Below are 22,603 nucleotides of genomic sequence, written 5' to 3' on the forward strand. Positions count from 1 at the left end.
TGGCTAATATTTGGCCTGGTGTGCTTGGCTACAAAATTAAACTGCAGTAGAACGAAAAATGAAATTTGGCGAATGCCGATTGTTGAACAAGGCGCATCGAAAACAGTGGGAATAGCTGATGATTGGATTCCTCAGGTAAGAACCGGTACGAAATTTTATATCCGCATGAATTTGGAATAGTTTAGTTTCATACTTACAAGAATTCCATATTAATACGTATGCAACTCTTCTTTAAACTTGTCACTTGGTGAATTTTTCGAATGGTTCAAGTGTGTATCTTACAGGTGACTAGTCCTAAGCGCGTTGCTATGGCTTCATCTTTGGCAGATGTGGCTTCATACGTCGGTTTGTCCGCAATACTATGTAAAGAAATTTGATAGGTAAGGCGAGAGGGAGAGTTAATTTGTTCCTTATCTACCTATCCATCCACCATTATTATGTGCCCTAAGATGCATTCGGATTCACACTGTCGAGTGTACTGCTGCGACATTATCCCTCTTGCCTGCTAGAATCATTCCATCCTAGTGAACATAAGAAATTTATTACAATAATTCATACATTTTTCAAGAACCAGATGAAACACACTCATTTGCGACAGTAGCCATAAAGACTGTGTCATAACTCGGAAAATAATAATTTCCGGACACATGTTGTTACTGCTTTTCTGCTTATTATTGCATGAGGATTCCGATTCATCGCACTTGCTCACTATTTTCGATTTACCTTGTATATATTCCTAATATTTCGTTTATAGTAAAGAAGATACAAATGATGTAGGGGAATGACTTATTTACAATTGCACACTTTTCCGATTGGGTTAAGACGAAGACCAATTGCAAGATCTGACGTCAGTTGTAAAAATACTGTAAAAGTTAGAGACCTCAGCTATAGAATTTCAGTTTTCTGTTGAGTCAGACAACATTTCCGATCTCCTAGAAAAGTATCATGCTAGTCCTCTGCTTGTTTCATTAGTGTAATATTAACAAAAAGTGAGATCCATAAAATGAAAGTGCCACAAATATTCAGACGAGGGTTTGCTAGCAACTATGTTTCTATCTGAAAAAGTAAAACGGAACGAAAGGAAAATGGCATGAATAGATAATCCACATGTATTGTTTTTGGAAATGTGAGAATTTAATATAAACGATGAACATTGTTTTCAGGGTCAAGTTAAAAGAAAATACTACATAGTACTGTAAGGAACGAAACAAGTAAGTTTTTCATATACACATGTGGACTGAGGAGATGAGAAATTCAACTCAGGATGAAAACAAATTCGGTATTCAAGCCAATAGAGATATTCTGGAGAATCGATCAGTCAGCCGACTATCTAATATCGAGAGCAAATGTGTGGATAACTGTATAAAGCAACAAGTCCTTCCATTAAGGACGATATATATATATATATATATACAGCATTTACCCGCTTAGACAAATAGCATCCTTGCTTAAATTCTGCCACCACACGCAATCAACTATATACAGGCTTCATATTAGCTGTAGCTACTAGCATGAGCTATTATTTGCACTTTTCTTGGTCTTTGGCTAAGGAGCAAAGATTTCAGCTGTTTATTAAGTAACTAGAAGGTTTATTTCATCTATTGTACATAAAACGGAGTTGCCTGGAACTTGTTCTCAATACTCATTTTGTGTCTTGATTTTAATTTCTTGCTGTCGCTGCGACGAACCGTGGAGAGAGAGAGAGAGAGAGAGAAAATCGGAAGGCGAGGGCCCCGAGAAGGGAAGTACCTTCTTTCCAGAATACCTCTATTGTGTCCTGAGCGAGCGAGAATGTGTGTGAGAGTATGGCTGTAGGATGGACACAGCACGTGCGATCAACAACGGCCACCGTCACCTCGTACCGGCACCTCCGCTTGCCTTTCTTGGGTTTCTATCTGTCTCTATCGGTAGGACTAGACAACAACAATCAGGGTATGTAACGCTTCCTCTCTCTCCCATTGTCATTTAAACACCATTTCAATAAATTGAAAAGCAACCAGACTTAAATGGAATGTGATAGTGCCATTATTAAAAATAACTTACCTCCTTTTGTGCCCTGAGACAGAAAAAAAAGAAGAGATGAAAACAATATGATAACACATTTAGCTGGCATGCATTCATTCACATTTCGAACTTGCTTAATTTCATATACGATCTGTCATTTTCTGAGCAAAATAGTAAACTAGAATGTATTGACTAAAAAAAAAAGGTTAACTTTAAAATTACGTTACCTTTCATTTGCCATTTTATAAATTTCGTGTTCTTCTCATAACAGACACAGTTAAATTAACTGTTGCAGTTGTGCTTAAGGAAAAATTAAGGTAAATCCACTAGAATTCTCTTTTCCATGAAACAAAAAAACTACACATTAAAACGTACTTATCTACTTCTAACTAGCAGTTCTTAATCTGAAACAATATTAAAACGAAGTGTCTAAATATTTCGCAGGACTGGCAGGCTGACAGGCATTGAAGACGGTCAGGACGACCTCGTCTCTCACCAGATGGCTCTGCGGACGCTCGGCAGTGACGACTTTAACCTCTAACTAAAACATAACTCTAATACTTGGCTGGCTGACGGCCACCCTAAGTATACGCCACAACTTCTCTGCTATCTGTCAGACTCCTTTTCTTGTTTTTTTCTTTCTTTCTATGTTTTCTGTAAAATAAACATTATCATTTCGCCTGTACAGTGTAGCTCGTTCCACGGGAATCCACTTGCCCTGGTTCCGTACTCTCTGATTGTCGTCTCTTATTTGATTAAAAGGATTACATTAACGTAGTAGACCTGGCAACATTGCGAATTGCGCGTCGCCTAATGAACAGACTGAGAATGCCGCGTTTGGCCACAAAGTAGTGTCTTTGAAAGTCCTGTAGTGCAGGAGATTTTATTCGTAAACTCGTAGAGCTACAAAGTGTTTGTAACTACTGAAAATACGATATGCTGAGTGTGACGAATATGGAACTGGAAATGAGTAGGAACACGATATGTAATAACGGAACATCTCCGTTGAATTCATCCTTAAATTAAACGCATATCGATACGTCAAACTGACACTCGAAATGTGCGTCTTCGTCTGGACTACAAATCCGTCAATCTGGAAGGCGGATGGGTTTCTGTGGCTAATGTTTTCCTTTCCGCTGGTGTAGACATAGAGAATTCGACATAAGTCGAGGTTTCCGTGAGCCAAGAGCGTTCTGCAGCAATAATATCGTGTTTTTTCTTCTTTCTAGAGTTATAAATCGTTAAGTGAATGCACGAACATATTAAATACTATACAGCGATACGTATATCTATGAAGGGGTGCTCGTCACGATAATATGCTAGAAATGATGCACAAAACATATGAAGGCAGTCATAATGCACGAAGTGTTCATGGCATAGTAAATTATCGTCTGTATCTGATGGAAGTACATGATTATCTTAAACGGTATTTCCTCTACATCGCTATCAAATGAGTCTACATCTGTCTAAAAACTCATGACCGTTAGTACTACTTCATAGACACGATGTATGATACCGAAGCAGAGCTGCTGTTATTTATACCGAAAAACTGCACTCGAGCTGCTAATTTCAACTTATTAATCAGAAATACAAAAAGTTATTTTCGTCTCGATGGCGAAGTATTTTTACCAACGTATGACTGGTTACAATGAAGTATCCCCCATCACCAAAATGACTGCAGATAGCACGTCAATGTGAACTGGAGTACGTAAGTTTGCTCCCTAAAATACTGCGATCAACATTGGCTGTGCTATTCGTAGTCAAGCATTTTATATCTGATGACGGTACATAAGGCGTTGTAACCGATCTTATGTGAATAAAAAAGATTTGCTATCCAGACGGTAATAGATTTTTACATTAATAAATAGTATTGGGATCGCGGCATCCCAGTTACTAATTAAGGTTGAGATATGAAAGACGTACCCGCATCGGTAGATCAGCAAATCGCCATCCATCGTAAAGTACTTTCGGTGATTCCGTCTGACAGTTCAGGGTACGCTTGTATTCTCTACTTACCTTTCATCGACAGTTATTCTGGTGCCAAAACAAAGCGCGCTCAGTCTGCCATATTCAGCGATTGGCGAATGTCGGTATCAGCCGGCGATGCCTGCGGAAGCTAACTGCAATATTCTGTGAAACAAAAAAAAATGTTTCCTGTAAACAACCACAATTATTTAAAAGAAAAAAAAACAAAAAAACCTAAAATAAATACCAGAGCATAACGTCCTTCAACGGGCTGCACTGTAACATGCTTTCTGTGTTAAAGTGTTTAAATTTAATTTAAAATAATTAATATTTACATACATGGAAGTAAAAAAAGAATATTTACTCTTTGTGTGACCTAATAAATAACTAAATCAATCAAAGGGGTAATCCCGAGCATTAGTGCCCGGTGCCAGGTACGGTCTGTCAGTTGCCGTTGTTGTGGGCCACTGTGCTCCCTGCGGGCTGGTGCGAGACACATTGCCGGCACACGCCGCCAGTGTATCTCCTCCCAGTCCGGCTTCTCGTGATACTCCCACATACCATTCTCCAAATTCTCATCTTTTCAACAACGACAAAAAAGTAGACACATTTAAATTACTTCAACTGTTCTGTTTAACAGTACTGCTACTATAAATTTTACCTTTTTTCTCAAAGAAAGTATTTTTGATTTCTTTTTATACTCTTTTAACTGTGACAATCTATGCAGAAATTCCTCTCTGAGTTTTTAATTTTTTTTTTTTTTTTTTTTTTGTAAATGAAATTTGAGATCACACTAGATTAACTTACTTTTCTTGCCTGTAACTCTGTTGTTTTCAACTTTTCCACCACAAGTGCTGATGAGGGTTTCGACGGGACGTATCCAACGAACGTTGTGGTCAGAAATAACGGTAGCTGCTTGTACGTTCCACCGGGCATCTTCAAGAGTACATGCAAGATAGACATTACGTGGTTCCCCTTTGATGATCAGCGGTGTGAGATGAAGTTCGGTAGCTGGACCTATGACGGCTTTCAGGTACCCCAACAGCATAGCAGAAATGCCATTTCATTGTTAATTCTGAAAACACTGTTAATAGAGATAATCCACTCACTCTCCATATAGTCACTGCATGTCACGTGTAGAATTTTCTCAGCCTGTACTAGTAAATGTGCAGTAATTCCTCTGCTCAACTTCGGGAAGTGTTGCACTCTGCAAAGAACACGGACACATAGACTAACTTTGCAAAAGATATCGCAATGTGTATGAGGCAGAGTTTCATTAAAACTTGACCTCATCTACGGCGACGTACATGTAACCGTGTGTCACTAGATGTGGCTTTGTAGCGTTACGCCCTGAACTGAGAAATGTGTCGTTCTCAGCCGCAAATGCTTCAGCAGTGGCCGTGGACGATAACATAAAACGTGGATAATTTTTTTTCGGTAAGAGTAAAACCCGAGATTTCGACGACTGCCAACATCGTGACCATAAGGGGCACGGAAGTCCCCACTCCCCTTCCTCAACGACGAATACTAATGTCTCGCTATTGAATTTAATGACAATGATGAGTTTCCCACTGACAAAAGTGAAGATAGATTTTCCTCTAGGTGACGATGGCAAAGGCTATAACCCTGAAATTGATGACGGTGGAAAAGATAGATCAGGTTTGAACGACCAGCAGATCACTGCTTTATTAGACATGGAGCACTAGGATTGGGGGATGTCAGGGCAGGAAGTATGACATGTGCTTTTCAAAGGAACCATTCTGGTGTTTACATTAAGCGATTTAGGGGAACCAGAGCAGACCGAAATTTCGTTCGCCTGACGTTGATTTAAACAGTCTACCGTGCTAACCACTGCACCAACTTATTTCTTGTGATGGTCATGATGATGATGTTTTTACCAGTAACGGTGATGACGAGAATAGATACACATCAGGAGATATCGGCCAATATTCGCCCTTACTATCTTACATGCATTAACAGATACACAAACACAAAAACTAGCCCTTCCTCATATTTTGTCTGTGACAGTGCTGTCGCAGGAACAAATATCAAGTAGTTGAAGGTCTCCGGTTCCAAACAAGACATTCGGGCAGTTCCCCTCAGTTTGAGACAAAAGCTGAAACTAGTACTCTTTGTCTAATATGTCCTATTGGGAGCCTCCTTATCCCAGTCAAAGCTGTCTTGGATTTGTCTGAAAAGCACCAAGAGTTCTACAGCTTAGGTAGGAAATGAATTTTGGGGAAAATGAAAAAAAATCTGTGATGGTTAAATCACTGATGATGGTGATGATTAAGATCCCTGATATTTTGACGATTGTATTATCCTGAGGATTATGGCGATTTTTACCAGTGATGACAATGACAAATATTTCATCCCTGGGGAAACTGTCGACGGTTTTAAGAATGGGGATGAAGATTGTTTTGTCACTGACGTTAATAATGATCGTGAGAAGTTACATTTCCACAATGTATTTGAGCAAGCTTAACTGCTGATTGCATTTCATCCGTAAAATATGCCATGAAAACTACAAACCCACATAATTGTCAAGAATCGTTCAAAATTTGCTATACTTTTTGTGTCAGTCGAAGCCATATTTCAGATTTTCCAGTTGGCTTCGGGATACCGCTCTTCTACACAATGTTTCACAGACTTATTCGCTGATATTTCGACTTCGGGAGGAGCAGGATACATACTTCGGTCCGGCCATCGAGATTTAGGTTTTCTACGTTTCCCTAGTTGGATTGAGACAAACGCCGGAATACGACTGATTTTCTCTCCCATCCATGTGCGATCTGAGCTTATAATCCATCTCCAAACATACTCGAAGAGGCCTTAACCACCGATCTTTTATTCCTCCAGTTGTCAAAATATAATGAACAGAAATATGAAATCGCCAAACTGGATGCACACTGGGAAATAACGTCGCGAGAGCCCTAGAAATCACACCGTTTTGTTTGTCCGAAACCAGACATAAGAACTTTTTACAAGCCACCGCACAAATCCTCTGTTGATCCGTTATCTGTTGTAGATGGAGAGAACTAAGAAATGTTATTTGCCACCATCAATCACGACGTAATATCCGTTTCATATGCCACGTGAGTAAAATGGACGAAAACTGTTATGGAGGAAGAAAAACACATTTACTATTTCAATGCAGAGAAAATTCTCGTAACTACATGCAACGTAGATTTTTACAGTAAAAATGAGAATGGTTAAGTGAAAAGGAACCGCACCTTTTACAAATTATTTTTTTTCGGATACCTTGAATGTCCTTAACATTTTGAAGAACACATAGCAAAATCGTGGTTTCTCAAATACCCGTTTTCATGTTTACTGGAAATAACTTCTCTCACACTCCTACTTGTACTTACTAGTAGATAATTTGTCTATAAGAAATCGATGACACCGCCTCTGTTCGAACTGACGCGTGGACTTGCTTTTCACAGCTGGATTTGCAGCTACAAGACGACACGGGCGGAGACATCAGCAGCTTCATAACGAACGGTGAATGGGATCTCCTAGGTATGTACCACTCGACAGTGCGACTCCCCCATACAGCCAATGTTTTCATTACGAACACCGCTTTGTGAGTACAATCATTTTCTACGAAACAAGAAAACGAAAAAAATAATTCAATTTAAATTCAGATTGCTTGCTCAGAAAACTTACTTCAAAGGCAGTTCGTACTTGCAGTAAGTGAAACAATGTCTGCTATAAGCTGTTGGATGATTTTCAGTCCTCAGTTTCAATAACTTAAAATTCCAGACCTCATATTTCAATAATATCAGAAGAAGAGTTTTTTCATTCTCGCATATGTAGAACATACTAAAATTTACAATGCTTATGTTTCAGATAACGAACGAGCGAAAAAGGGCCCCTCTCTATATATAGTAATGAAATCACTGTAACTGATGTGACCTGTCACTTTTTCACTCGTTCTATTGCTTGAAATCCTACTTAACCCGAACTCAGCGTGTAGTTAGATTCTAAACAGCACTTAGGGACCCATAATTGCAGAACTGGTCCAGAAGCTGGAATTTGTCTCCATCTTGTGGAAACTTGAGAATGGAAATATGGATCGTTACGTAGATTACTACGAGCTAAGTCTACTGCAAAAACGATTTTAAAGTTGCTGCCCACTGAGAAACATGTTTTTTTCCTACTTACTTTCTGTCTCAGTGTCAGTAAGGTAACCGTGAAACCATGTTGTATGGTACCGTTTATGAGCGAGAGTTGTAACTGCACAGTCTTCGTACTAAAAACAGATTTACATTAATTTAGTGATGTATACGAAGATCGAGGCACGAGACAATTAACTAATCTCTTCTTTTGTTGTACTCACCACAAGTTTCGGAAATTCAAGTTAATCCGTAGGTGATAAAATTTGGTTTACATACCTTCTCTATCAAGAAACATTTGGAGTCGAGTAATTTTTCTTCGTTAAGTAACTGGAGGGCAGTATATTCTAAATAGTTATTATTAATTTTGCAAACATTATGTTTATTGGCGTTACCTACTGTATTCTAACGGTTAAAACCTGAAATTATACTTTACTGTATTCTTTGTGCAGTACTGTATAAAGTAGCCTCATATCTGAAGATAATTGTTAAAGAATCCTTAAAGGTCGCAGATTTGTACCTACTGAACTATTGAAAATGAAACAGTTGCGTATTCACAACAAAATGATGTGACGTATGTATTGTATCATATTTTATTACACGTGCTTCGAGTCACAACTCGCAACTCAAAATACCGCTCGATCAGTAACACAGCAGTATCAGAGACTGTTTACTGTGTGTGTAATTTGTTTTCATAACGAGTCAACTATTTTAAAATACTCTTACTCAATTGTTCTATCAGGTTTTATGTGTTAGATACTGATGAATGGGATTTTAGATTCGGTTGTCAGAAATATACAATCTACTAGAAACTAACAATCAGAATCAGTGACATGAAGACGGATCTGGCTCTGTTTTGTCGACCCTTGCATCGGCTTTCTTTGCCAGGTAAGTAAAAGCCCTCTACCCTTTCCTAGTTCAAAAGATCCTTCCGGAAGGTTCATGTACCAGATGACAACAATGATGGTTGCGTTGAAATTCTACCTCTCGGTTATAACAAGGCGACAAAATAATCACGCGGGATCAGTATCATTATAGTCCACAATTCGTACCAGGTTGTATAATATTTGCGAAAAAAAATATTTCGTGAGAACGGATTTAAAGCTAGTGACCACTAATTCGGCGTGACATTTGTTCCACTAGAGACTTTGGAACATGGGAAGTGACATTATCATTGTGTTTTCGTGTTGTATATTCTTGCTGTGCTCCGTAACTACACATGCTGCGAACGGGTTGAGGAGGAGCTTCAAACAGGCACGTGGCGCCGCAAAGCGGCAGTCGCTCGAACTGCGACGAGTGTGCTGCGCACTGCTCATTTTACGCATGCGTCACGCCGCGAGCGCGCTAACGGGCCCTGTTGTATTTCAAGTTAACGTTTAAGTCATTCAGAAAATGAAATTTCACTTACTTTTCTTCTTTATTATTCTCTGATACTTTCAAGTCATTGCCAGTTCATTAAAGAAATTAATTTTGTATGTCTTAATTGTGAGCTGTCACAAAATCAGTAATATCTTTTTCAAATGAATTAAATTTTTGTAGCAATTTTCACATCCATTATGAGAGGTAATATTGGATAGCAAATAGCTCTGTAAAGCGATACTGCTTTTGTTTGATTCAGTTGTTCGATGGCAGGTAAACGCTGGAGCAGTATTGAATGACAAAGCTGTTTGTAGTACAAGTGCGGTTAGGCGGGGCGGTGTCAAACTCCTAAAGCTGCGGGCACAGACAATGAAAAATTTTTCCATTGCCCTCTGTTGATGGTTACTCGCCCAAAACAGGTGCAACACGATGCCGTCCCATCTAGCCTCGCATATGTCTTGTGGTTTTTAATTTATGACTACATATATTGCTCAATCTGATTCTAAATCAAACGAGAAGTAGCTTAACAAATCTATATGGCAGCTCCATTGGTTTGAGGAAAGCCCTGGCCGAGGCAGCGCCAATGGTGTAGTGGTTCAGTATTGGACGCGAGAGAGCTCGTGGAAGGCGAGAAGTTTGAAAACTTGATCACAGACCGAACCCTTGTGAGTAGGAAAATTTTTCCTCCTTTCCCTCCTTACCTAACCTGCCAAAATGCTTCAAAACCTCCGTTATTTCCCTTTTCTATTCTTTCTCTAGTTTAAAAAAAGGCTATTACAAAATGAACAAGAACTTTCAAAGGCTTTCCTAAAACCATATATAAATAAACACAGACGATGGGGCAGCCCAGAGGTGTAGAAATGCTTGCCCCATTGCTTATCAAACTGTATTTTTTCCCATTATAAATCAAGTACATAAATAAAGAGCAGCATAAACTTTCAGTTATTAAATCAAGTGATTGGAATTGGAATGGATAACATATGAAGTTATACGATTAAAATATTTTGTTTTGATTTTGTTTGAATGCATCATTTATTTGTTCTTCTCTTTCCTAGAGAGCTTCCATCTTTGCTCCTGTCCTTTATTTCTTCATTCCAGGTGTTCCCGGGAAAAGGAACGAAATTTACTACAATTGCTGCCCCGAACCTTATATAGACATAACTTTTATCATTATCATACGGCGCCGGACCCTGTACTACTTTTTCAACCTTATTGTTCCATGTGTTCTCATCGCCTCCATGGCTGTTCTTGGCTTTACTCTGCCACCGGACTCAGGCGAAAAACTATCTTTAGGTAATATTTCTCGCTCAGGTATTCATTCATTTTGTTACGTATTTATATCCTTCTTCAGCCACTCTTTTTGTTTAAAGGTTGGCTTCTTTTTTCTTACCTATGATTTCTCAAAGTTTTTTGTATTCTATGCCCCCCTTTCCCTTGTTTGTGCTATATTTTCAGGCATGCCAGGGGAAAAGAACGTTAAAGAATATGCTTGCTGTCCAGAGCCCTACGTTGACATAACTTTCGTCGTTCATATCCGGCGACGGACCCTGTTTTACACGGTGAATTTGATCGTTCCTTGTGTAATGATCTCGTCTATGACACTCCTTGGGTTCACTCTACCACACGAGTGTGGAGAGAAACTAACATTAGGTACAGTAAAGTTCTCGCAGGAGCTTCCTTTTGTCTAGCATTTGTGAGCAACTGTAACATGGCAAAAAATTGTTGCACTTTTCACAGAGTAATTTTCTCGTATTAACTAAATGCAAACCATTTCATTCAATGCTAATACACATTGCTTGCAACATTTAAATCAACCGTTGTATGTAGCTTACTGTACACAGTTCTGTAATGATTAAGGTGTCATAATTATGTAACAAACATTTGCCTGATAACGGCGGGAACATAATTGTTAATGAAAATGCTGACATACTGGAAGTTCCTCAGAATATGTTTCTTATAGTGCGGTTATGTTTCTGTTGAGTTGTATTGCCTGGACATTAGGACGGCACTTTGTTTTCATTTATATCCCATGCTTATATTTTCGTTTCGTTTTGTCCATTGCTTGCTTTGCATGCCCAGACTCTTGGTGGTTGGTTCCTTGTCGATCAGACTAAACAGAAACGATAATGCCGAATCCACAGATACACTGATACCATAACACATTTACACTTAATCGTATATACACTCATACTATGATGCAAGTTGTCTTTGTAAACATTTATCTGTTGCAATTGTATAGGTTCGTTTATTCCCAACAGAGGTTTGTGAAGATCTAAGTGAATTTAAGATGTTAAAAACTGTACTACATGTTGTTCTTTTACAGCGCAGGTGAATATTTTAGATTTTATGAGAATTCCTTTGATTAGACCTGTCCTACGAGTATCACTTTTATTAATTTGTGTAATGTTTAGGAACATCAGCCAAGTAAAGGTAATGTAATTGAGTGTCACTTCATAATAAAAAAACATGTAAGTAATCTGAGCTTAAAAATGTTTTTAACTTATGTTTATAATGTTACTGTAAACATTGTATAATCAACTAAGAAAACCTAAACATGTCATCTAAAACAAATGTAAATTCAATTTTTTAAGAAAAAGTACACTAGAATTAAAATAAAATGGATCTGTAAATGCCAGTATCTAAAAAATTTGCATGAATGTGTCATTTTATCCCTTATTTTATTTTTGAAAGATTTTGTGCAGTACTTTCGAAGTGTTCAATTCCGACGCATTAATTATTTAATTTCCGTCTTTAGTAAGGTTTAATTTTTTTGTTTTGGTTTTTGCAAATTTGTTAACTATCTAGATGGGAACATTTTCAAGAACTTTCCTTCCGGAAGATCGGCAAGTTGTTTTATTGGTAGATGTCATGTACGAAACATCACATATCCCACCGGAAGATAGTGGTTTCTCGTAAAACTGACAATAATAATACATTTTTCCTCTTAAAACAGCTTCGCTTTAAACGAGGGTAAGTTCTAGTACAGTGAATGATTTTTTCATGTCTTTTCTGGATAGAACGTGTGGGTCGGTTACTATACCCGGCAGCAGTGGGAGACACACGAATAAAAGTCTCATTTTTAGTGATAACTTCTGTGGTACAAGAAGTAGTTATTTCTAATAAAAAAAACTATACCCTTAATCATCAAAATTAAATGTAGAAATTAATTTTACCTAAATATAAGCATATAGTTGTATTCGGAACAAGGTTACATGGGAAATGATAGCACCTAAAGGAGTGGATCGAGAGTGTCGAGATCTTTGAGCGTTTCAGTTTATTGTTGGGAAGGCACTGGCCTTAGCTTGTGTATGCCGGCCCCCCTTAACTGGTTGTGTTCTTTTCTCCCCTTACAGGTGTTACTATCCTCCTGTCTCTGACAGTATTCCTAAACATGGTGGCCGAGACGATGCCAGCCACCTCCGACGCTGTCCCCTTATTAGGTAAAGCAGGACAGCTGGCGCAGCTGGTGCTTGCGAGACAGAGGGGGGTGGCACTTTTCTTGTCTTGTTTTGCGCTCACTTGTCTTGCCTCTCCCGTACTGCCTTGCCTTGTCTTGGGGATGGCATAGTTCACCCTCGTTCGGTGATCCCTTCACTCCCCTATCCCGTGCGGTCCAACCTTCTCATCCTGTTCTTTCTCTGCTATGTTCTTCCGGAACGTTTGCTACTACTCCCACTATTCCTCACTACTACTACTACTACTACTACTACTACTATACTACTACTACTGTCTCTACTACTCTACGACTATTACTAGCTATTCTTAAAATGCTGCTGTTATGACCGTCAGCATTGTTTCTCTTCTTATGGCTCTATCCTCAGTGGTTCATTATATTCATTTATATGTGTATGTGTTTGTTTATTCTGTGTATATTTTCATTTTTTTACACTGTGTGTTTTTTATCTACTCACTTGCTATGCAAACGTCGTTTGTGTGTTGCTCACAGCTTTTTCCAGGAGGAACGAAACATTTTGGTAATGCGTCCTGTGTATTGTTAACAATTAGATTTCTTGTGTGGTGAATGTTGAAAATTTTTCACCTGAACACCTGCAAAGACTGAATGATTTAGCGCACTAGGTGGTTCGATTTGTGCAGAGTTTTTTGAAAGCGTAGATTTGCATTGTCCAACTTTGATTGCCGCGTAGTTAGAGCTGCACACATTTAGTTGAGCGCGCACTCTCGAAGACACGCCCGGATTTAATTGTAAATGTGTGACACGCTAGCTGTAGTTCCCCGTGCCTTCAGTATGACGGGTGTACTCCGTAACGACTGTGCCAGGCCCGGTCTGTTACATGGTTCTGAGACCTCGACCACTAGGCTACACTAGCCTTTTCTCCATTATTTGCATCAGATTCTTTAACTGCAGTAATTCCCAGCATTCTGTGACTCTTAACTGTATGCTTTTTGTTGCCTTTTTAAAGTACCATCATGTAATTACAAGTTACTTGACTCAACTGCATTTCTAAATTTCAAACTAACAGGAAGATTAAAACAAAACTGTAAGATAAAAAGACTGCTTAATTATTTTGTACCTAAAAAAAACAAATGACAAAATATAAAGGAGCAACAATGGCTGTTGCTTCGAAAAGTGGCTGAAAATATGTTGATACTGTTAAATGTTTGTGAAAATATTTTCAGTCTGTCTTCGCGCTAGTTTTGAACGGAGTAAAAAGTAGTGAAACACGAGACAGTTGCTCCAGAATCACTCGAAATAGACGCATCATATTTGTGTACATAAATGTTGACGAATTATTGCTGCCACTATGGCTTGATCTGAGATAAGTAAAAGTAGTATATACATTAGTTTTCATAGTAGACCAACATAAGCACTCACAAAGAGCCATAGTTGAACGTGCAACATGAACATTAGTAACTCTTCACACCCTACCATAGGCTAAGAATAGCACACAGTTTAGAAGCCTTGAAGAATGTCCTAATTATAACCAGTGTATACAAGTTCCTTTAGAGCTCAACAAAAACTTCTACGGCAGAGTAGCAAGACGGTTAAAGGTAAAGATATGGTGCTGGCATATAATTGAGACATTCTTCTTTGCGCTCCCAGAAAAACAACGCTTTAAAACGTAACACAGACAGGAGCTGTATTTGTATGTTGCAGTCTGATGTATGTGGCTGCTACGGTTTGTCTCCTATCTATCATAGGCACCGGCTTTCTGTGTTTATCCTGCATGAAAATTCAGTATTTCCCTTTCTTGTACAAAATATCGAAAATGTATAACGTATTTGCATTAGCATATAAATAATACAGAAAATAAGATTATACTAATTTTAATGAAGAAATGAAATGTATATGTAAATTTGGAAGACGTCGGTGCCTATGGCCCTGATCCGTCCGCTTATTTCCTTTTATTATTTACCTTACAATTTTTGTTTGCTTAAAAATACAATGGTAGATGCACTGTATTTAAGTTGTTTGATTTTGTTTTAACATGAAAATCTAACCACCTGAATATTTTGCAGAAATATCGACACAGTACTTTTGTTTATTTGTTTGGAAAGAATAGTTCTAATTATGAACAGATTCAACTGAAAGATATAATACATTCGTTGAAATCTGAATTTGCGTTCATTTTTCACGGTCGAAACTGTGTGTTGCTTTTTTTATGAAGCAAACTCAGAGAGTTGCATTTCGACCTTTTATAATTATTTTCGTCTGCAGTTATCAGTGATATAAGTAACCACCGTTTCAGACCAGTAATGCATTTATTTGGAACCTAGAAAGTTCAAAACAATTTTCAACATTGCCATATTCTTACAGTAGATTCTTGAACTTGGTAACGATGATGATTTTTAGTAGTGCTTTCTCCCCACAGATGTCACCGTTCTTCTCTCTCTAACGTTTTTCCTTAATATGGTTGCCGAGACCATGCCTCCGACTTCAGAAAGACCGTTAATAGGTAAAATAAAATAAACGTAGATATACCTATTTAGCTGTCTGTTTAGTTTTCTAATATAAGTCCCTCATAGCATGTGATTTTTAGAAAATTTTGTTCTTGGACTGCAGAGGGACAATGGATATAACGTTATCATCGCTGGTGTTGAAAACGTATGACAGGCGTTTTCAAGCAAAGCGTGAATCTTCAGACGCCGATGCAAATCGCACAATTTTATGACGCTCTCATAAAAGTAGTTACCATACCAAACCATTCCCAGACCTATCTCAAAGGATCTTGTCCGTTAACGGAAAGTTCTACTTGTTTATTTTTCTCTTGCGTTCGTTATAATAGTGCACATGGGATGTCGTACTATACGTTGTCTGTTGGGTATATAACGAACAAATATTTTAATTTTTCACAGGTCACCGTGAGCCTTAAATTTATTTTTCGACTTTAGGTTCTATTTTTTTTCTTTTTGTCGGAAGTTTTATTGTATATTTTTTGTAGCATTTTTATTTTTGTTAGCTCTGTGTTTCATTTATTTGCATAAAACAGCATGTAAAAACGATAGTTAAATATAAAAATCATTTGCTGTTAAGAGAATTTCTTAAAGTCGTCATTTTTAAAATTTTGTCTTAAAAACTATTACTTCAAACAAATGAAACGTCGATGTTTCATACATTAAAAGACGCAAAAAAATTCATTGTCAACAGTCCTTGCGTTATTTAAGAAGAGAAAGTATAGTTTAAGTACACTCAGTTATTATTATAAAAAAACAATTCAGTCATAATATAAGGTCTGGAAACCTTTAATAAGTGCGGTAGGTTGAATTCTAGATATAGTATTAGGCGTTAATCGTTTAAATTACCAGTGTACGTGCAGCTAAATAAGGATGAAACTTCCCCTCTTTTACATTGTTTTCGAAAATGTAGTACCGCCGAAAAAACTTGCGACACGCATTAAATTTTGACCCTTATGTATAAACTGAAACAATGCTAGAAGTACTTCGGAGTATGAATAAAATCATACGAGAAGGAACTAAATACGAGTTTCACGTAAAAAAAAATACATCGTTACTGGACAATGTATTTTCCTAAAATTCCGAAAATAAAATGTGGTTACTGGTCTAAGTAGAAGTAAGCATGAACGAAGTGGCTACATGCAGGTATCCCGGTACACGCAACAAGTAAAAAAATAGTAGTTCCTGAATTATAAATCGAAACAGGCAAATGTAGGCACCAAAAAGTCATGTTCATCTGAAAGAGAAGAAACTTGTTCCGTGGAAAACCATAGGTGAGAGACATAACTGGAGCTAGTTTCTTAGATGCGTTAGATGAACACTGAACATTGTGGTCATAGTTTGATTTAAATAACACGATATCAGTTTGCACGTCATGGTCCTTTGACCAAAGGTGGGTTTCTCCGTCGTACGGGAAAACATCCAGCTACAATTTCACACACGAGACCATACTTCTTATAATAGGAGGAGATCATTGTTTTCAGACAAATGAATTCGTGGGGCTTCCGCTATGTTATATAAACGTTATCTCCATATTTAAAATCCAATCTACTGAGAAAAAAATACACTTAGGAGAACCAAAAACGAAAGAGACCATTTGCTACTTTCAGTTTATGGTGAGAAAGAAATGAAAGTTACAATTGAATATCCCGATGACGTCGAAGTCATTAGAGACGAAATACAATGTCGAGGGGGCGAATTATGGAATTAGGCTGTGGCCTTGCTTAAGTCACCATTCTGTGATTAAGCGATTTAAGCAGGATATACCTACATCATAATGGTTTGTAGGGTTTGATATCCGTGCCATCAGAACACGAGTCCATTGTATCAAACGTTACACGGTCTTGCTAGGTGGCATCACGGATCATTAGCATTCTTCTGTGTATACAGGGTGGTCCATTGATAGTGACCGGGCCAAATATCTCACGAAATAAGCATTAAACGAAAAAACTACAAAGAACGAAACTCGTCTAGCTTGAAGGGGGAAACCAGATGCCGGTAGGTTGGCCCGCTAGATGGCGCTGCCATAGGTCAAACTGCGTTTTTTTAAATAGGAACGCCCATTTTTATTACATGTTCGTGTAGTACGTAAAGAAATATGAATGTTTCAGTTGGACCACTTTTTTCGTTTTGTGATAGATGGCGCTGTAACAGCCACAAACGTATAAGTACGTGGTATCACGTAACATTCCGCCAGTGCGGACGGTATTTGCTTCGTGATACACTACCCGTGTTAAAATGGACCGTTTACAAATTGCGGAAAAGGTGGATATCGTGTTGATGTATGGCTATTGTGATCAAAATGCCCAACGGGCGTGTGCTATGTATGCTGATCGGTATCCTGGACGACATCAAGTATCAGTACCGTTCGCCGGATAGTTAGGTTATTTAAGGACATAGGAAGTGTTCAGCCACATGTGAAACGTCAACCACGACCTGCAACAAATGATGATGCCCAGATAGTTGTTTTAGCTGCTGTCACGTCTAATCCGCACATCAGTAGCAGACAAATTGCGTGAGAATCTGGAATCTCAAAAATGTCGGTGTTGAGAATGGTACAACAACATCGATTGCACGCGTACCATATTTCTATGCACCAGGAATTGCATGGCTACGACTTTGAACGTCGTGTACAGTTCTGACACTGGGCACAAGATAAATTATGGGACGATGACAGATTTTTTGCATGCGTTCTATTTAGCGACGAAGCGTCATTCACCAACAGCGGTAACGTAAACCGGCATAATATGCACTATTGGGCAACGGAAAATCCACGATGGTAGCGACAAGTGAAACATCAGGGTTAATGTATGGTGCGGCTCCCATTTTATCGATGACAATCTAAATGGTGCAATGTATGCTGATTTCTACGTAATGTTCTACCGATGTCACTACAAAATGTTTCACTGCATGACAGAATGGCAATGTATTTCCAACATGATGGGTGTCCGTCACATAGCTCGCGTGCGGTTGAAGCGGTATTGAATAGCATATTTCATGACAGGTGGACTGGTCGTCGAAGCACCATACCATGGCCCGCACATTCACCGGATCTGACGTCCCGGATTTCTTTCTGTGGGAAAAGTTGAAGGATATTTGCTATCGTGATCCACCGACAACGCCTGACAACATGCGTCAGCGCATGGGCAATGCATGTGCGACCATTATGGTAGGCGAACTACTCGCTGTTGAGAGGAATGTCGTTACACGTATTGCTAAATGCATTGAGGTTGACAGACATCATTTTGAGCATTTATTGCATTAATGTGGTACTTACAGATAATCACGCTGTAACAGCATGTGTTCTCAGAAATGATAAGTTCGCAAAGATACATGTATCACATTAGAACAACCGAAATAAAATGTTCAAACGTAAAACGTACCTACGTTCTGTATTTTAATTTAAAAAACCTACCTGTTAGCAACTGTTCGTCTAAATTGTGACCCATATGTTTGACTATTACAGTGCCATCTATCACAAAGCGAAAAAAGTGGTCCAACTAAAACATTCATATTAGTGAATATGTAATAAAAATGGGGGTTCCTATTAAAAAAAACCGCAGTTGATATCCGTTCGACCTATGGCAGTGCCATCTAGCGGGCCAACCATAGCACCATCTGGTTTCCCCCCTCTAGCTTGACGAGTTTCGTTCTTTGTAGTTTTTTCGGTTGACGCTTATTTCGTGAGATATTTGGCCCGGTCACTATCAATGGACCACCGTGTATATACACGATCACGGAAGGATTTCACAGTATTTCAAACCTTTCTTGTGGGCAGAGTAGTCAGGTATAAAAAAATAATTATTTGAAGTGATAAATTACTCAAGCAAACTTACTGTTCTCACGTCAGAAGCATATCTTTGACTATTGCGAACCTGATACGTCTATATATTTTTGTAGACATTGCGGACTACAGTTAGTCATCCTCGATGGGAAGACGTTCAGCTCAGTTAGTAGCTTATAAGCGAAGTGCGTCTCAAAGAAAAGCTTGCCTAACTGAGAACTAACTTGTGAAAACAGTTTACAACTTTTTATAATAAAACTTACAACGTTCATACACATACCAGCAAGCATCAAAATGTTATCTGACAGAAATAATACTAGTTTCTTTGAAAAGCAGAAAAAAAACGCAAAAATAACATATCACTGATGAAAAATATTAAAGGTGCCGTACGTCTTACGCGGTGACCAACTAAAAAAATTGATTAATAAATTTACCAACAACTATGAACGATGTGTGATTACATCATTTGCATTTCAATTTTTAATTACTGTTAATAATCGCAAAAGAAAAAAGTCGTCTACAAAGACAACAAAAACAGATGTAGGTTATTAAACGACTCTCATATAATTGTTGCTATCAAGAAACAATAAATTTGCCTCGGTTCAGAAAAATGAGAAATCAATTAGATATCCTTTGACTTAATCATCTGAAGTAATTATTAACAGCTCAGAGAAAATTAACCGGAAATAATTTGAGTATCGGAGAGAGAGACGATACGCGCGTTTAGGTATCACCTTCTTTTGTCTTTACTTTTTGTTTTCTTTTCACTAAGAGTTTTTTCACTTAAGTTAAATGGTTGTTTGGTTGAGTTTTGTTCAGATTTGTTGTTTTGTTTCACTGCTAAATGTGAACACACGTTAAAACCTGTAAATGAGAAGTTCCGTTCCGTTTGTTTTGAGTTGTTTGGTTTGCCTAGGTGTTCCCCTCGCACTCTCCAGTCCCAGCCCCGCCCCCACATTCGCACCGGCCCGGGTCCCCATCCCAGGCTACAAACTCTGACGTCTTGTTTGCTGGTGTTTCAGGGAGCGGCGACTGCAGCCGGGAAGCCAGATCCGCTGCCTGCCTGCTTGCGCCTCATCCTCCCATGCCACGACGAAAAGGACTAGCTGCGCTACACGCACACGCACATGCACGCACACACACACACACACACACACACACACACACACATACACGCACGGATGCATGCACACATATTGATATCACAAAGCCTCTACAGCACACACGGTGAAATACAAAATTATAGCTACTCACGCATAATTCATTTGTTGTGAAGTGTACAATGCTTGTATGTCATGTAATGAAGTGTTTGAGTAGTACCAGACAGAAAAGTATTCAAAGATTCTAGAGTGACGTGTTCACGTCTCTGATGTGTTTAGGGTCTGGTGCCTCCGTTGGTAAAAAAAATAACCCTTATAGGATTACTTTGTTCTCCATCTGTCAGTCCGACTGTTAAAAACCGCTTCCCTCAGCAACGGGTAGACGTACGAAATTAAAATTTGTGTCATATTCTAAGGTCTACGGTCAGTTGGAGGTGTAAACAATTAGGTCTTGTAAGTCAATGCAGTCTACGGCCATTTATGTCACATATTTCCATACTCCTAAAATCTCTCATCAAAACCTATATGGTGCTTTCCGTTCATCTAGACTCACGAAATTTGGAGAGAAGCAAGGTTTCACAGGAAAACTGCCGAAAAAAATCCGAAAATTGATAATTTCGATTTATACCACATGAAAAAAGTTGTTTTGTCATTTCTTATCCGACTGTCTGTCTGTCCGTCCGTATATTATGATACGTTTTTCTTTTCTGAGGAACGGGTAGACGTGTCAAGTTGAAAGTTCTGTCACATACTAATGTCTATGGTCTCACAGTAGTGTAAAAAAGTTAAGCTCCTAAGTCAAATCGAGTAAAAGGTACAGCCATTTGTGACACATCCTTCGATACTCGCAAACTCACTCATGAAATTTATGTGATACGTCGCGTTGACATAGAAACATAAAATTTGGAGGAAGCGAAGTTTCAGAGAACAAGTAAATGAAGCAATCAGAAAACGGTTTATATATATATATATATATATATATATATATATATATATATATATATATATATATATATATATATATATATCAGAAAATTATATATATTATAAAGAATATTTCTTTTGCAATTTTTTATCCGACTGGAAACTTGAAACATTCTCAAAAGCCTTGAAATTCTCAGGACCAATATATTCGTAGTATCAATGCTGATAACAGGCAGAAATTGTGGAGATTCTGGATTCCTGGAATGGATGAACTGTCTATATACGTAATTAAATTTGTACAAAATCCTCAGAGCGCGAGTCGCACGGGAGGTGCCCAATTTTTGCACACTTGAAATCTATTTGAGCCATAGGGAAGTGTCAGCAACTGATACTCGGGACCGCTCTTTCCGGAGGACTGTTTCTGTGCACAACTACACTATTGTTCACTAAAATAGCATTATCAGGATGGATAGAAAATAAAGGAATTTTCTTCAGTGTAAGTATACAGTACAGTATGAGCAATTACTATTAAATTTGGGGGTATATGGGATGCGAAATGTTGTGTACAAGCTGCAGCAACAACTGCTCTAGCTCTGCTGAATGTCGAGTAGAAATAAGCTTACTTGTCGTCATTCCATGCATCTGCATCTCTATGGCAAAGTCCAACTGAGTTGTTGGACAGTCATTTCTCAGTGGACGAATGATATGGAGAACATAGTGACCAGAACGACAGTCTATCGTCGTTTGCATCGAGGTAGGTCGGCACAGCACAGGCAATATGTGATCGTGCTTTACCTTTTATAGGATAATTCCGTGATGAAGTCACAAACTTCCAGCGGTGATGAGAAGGGTAAACGTATCAATTTGAGCTGAGGGGCTCCGGTTGGAAGCTACCGGGTGGAAACCTATAAACGAAAATCGTTCTGATACCTTTGACAGTGGAATACATGTACTGGTACTGTTATCGCTAATACAGGAAGGTAACTTCCAGTGGTAGTATTAAGGACCAAAACAAGAAACAAATTCTAGTAAACATGGACTCTAAAGTGCAGAATGGTTCAAATGGCTCTGAGCACTATGGGACTTAACATTTGAGCTCATCAAACCCCTAGAATTAGAACTACTTAAGCCTAACTAACCTAAGGACATCACACACGTCCATGCCAGAGGCAGGATTCGAACCTGCGACAGTAGCGGTCGTGCGGTTCCGGACTAAAGCGCCTAGAACCACTCGGCCACATCGGCCGGCCCCTACAGAACTGTTAAGTACCTTAATTAAATGAAACTATGGATTCCACAGACCTTTTCAAGTCTCAAACATCTATGATGGCTATATGCACACTGAAGTGACGAGTGAAAATTTGTACTAAGGTCGGGATTCAAACCCAAGTCTCCTCCTCACTAGGTCTATGCCCTTACCACTAGTGAGCAGTTTA

The 22,603-nt window shown here is 38.5% G+C and overlaps 1 protein-coding gene across 1 annotated transcript in view; it reads left to right on the forward strand.

Annotated features, from left to right (window-relative positions):
* The window catches only part of LOC126088311 (neuronal acetylcholine receptor subunit alpha-7-like), a 352,782-nt gene that overhangs the window by 54,232 nt on the left and 275,947 nt on the right, over positions 1-22,603 (forward strand). The window contains exons 6-10 of the mRNA XM_049906442.1: positions 4,822-5,002; positions 7,416-7,491; positions 10,545-10,739; positions 10,902-11,096; positions 15,278-15,361. Of these exons, the coding sequence (XP_049762399.1) occupies positions 4,822-5,002; positions 7,416-7,491; positions 10,545-10,739; positions 10,902-11,096; positions 15,278-15,361 (731 nt within the window). The remainder of the gene's footprint in view (positions 1-4,821; positions 5,003-7,415; positions 7,492-10,544; positions 10,740-10,901; positions 11,097-15,277; positions 15,362-22,603) is intronic.

Source organism: Schistocerca cancellata, chromosome 6 (assembly GCF_023864275.1).
Source record: "Schistocerca cancellata isolate TAMUIC-IGC-003103 chromosome 6, iqSchCanc2.1, whole genome shotgun sequence".
NCBI lineage: Eukaryota > Metazoa > Arthropoda > Insecta > Orthoptera > Acrididae > Schistocerca > Schistocerca cancellata.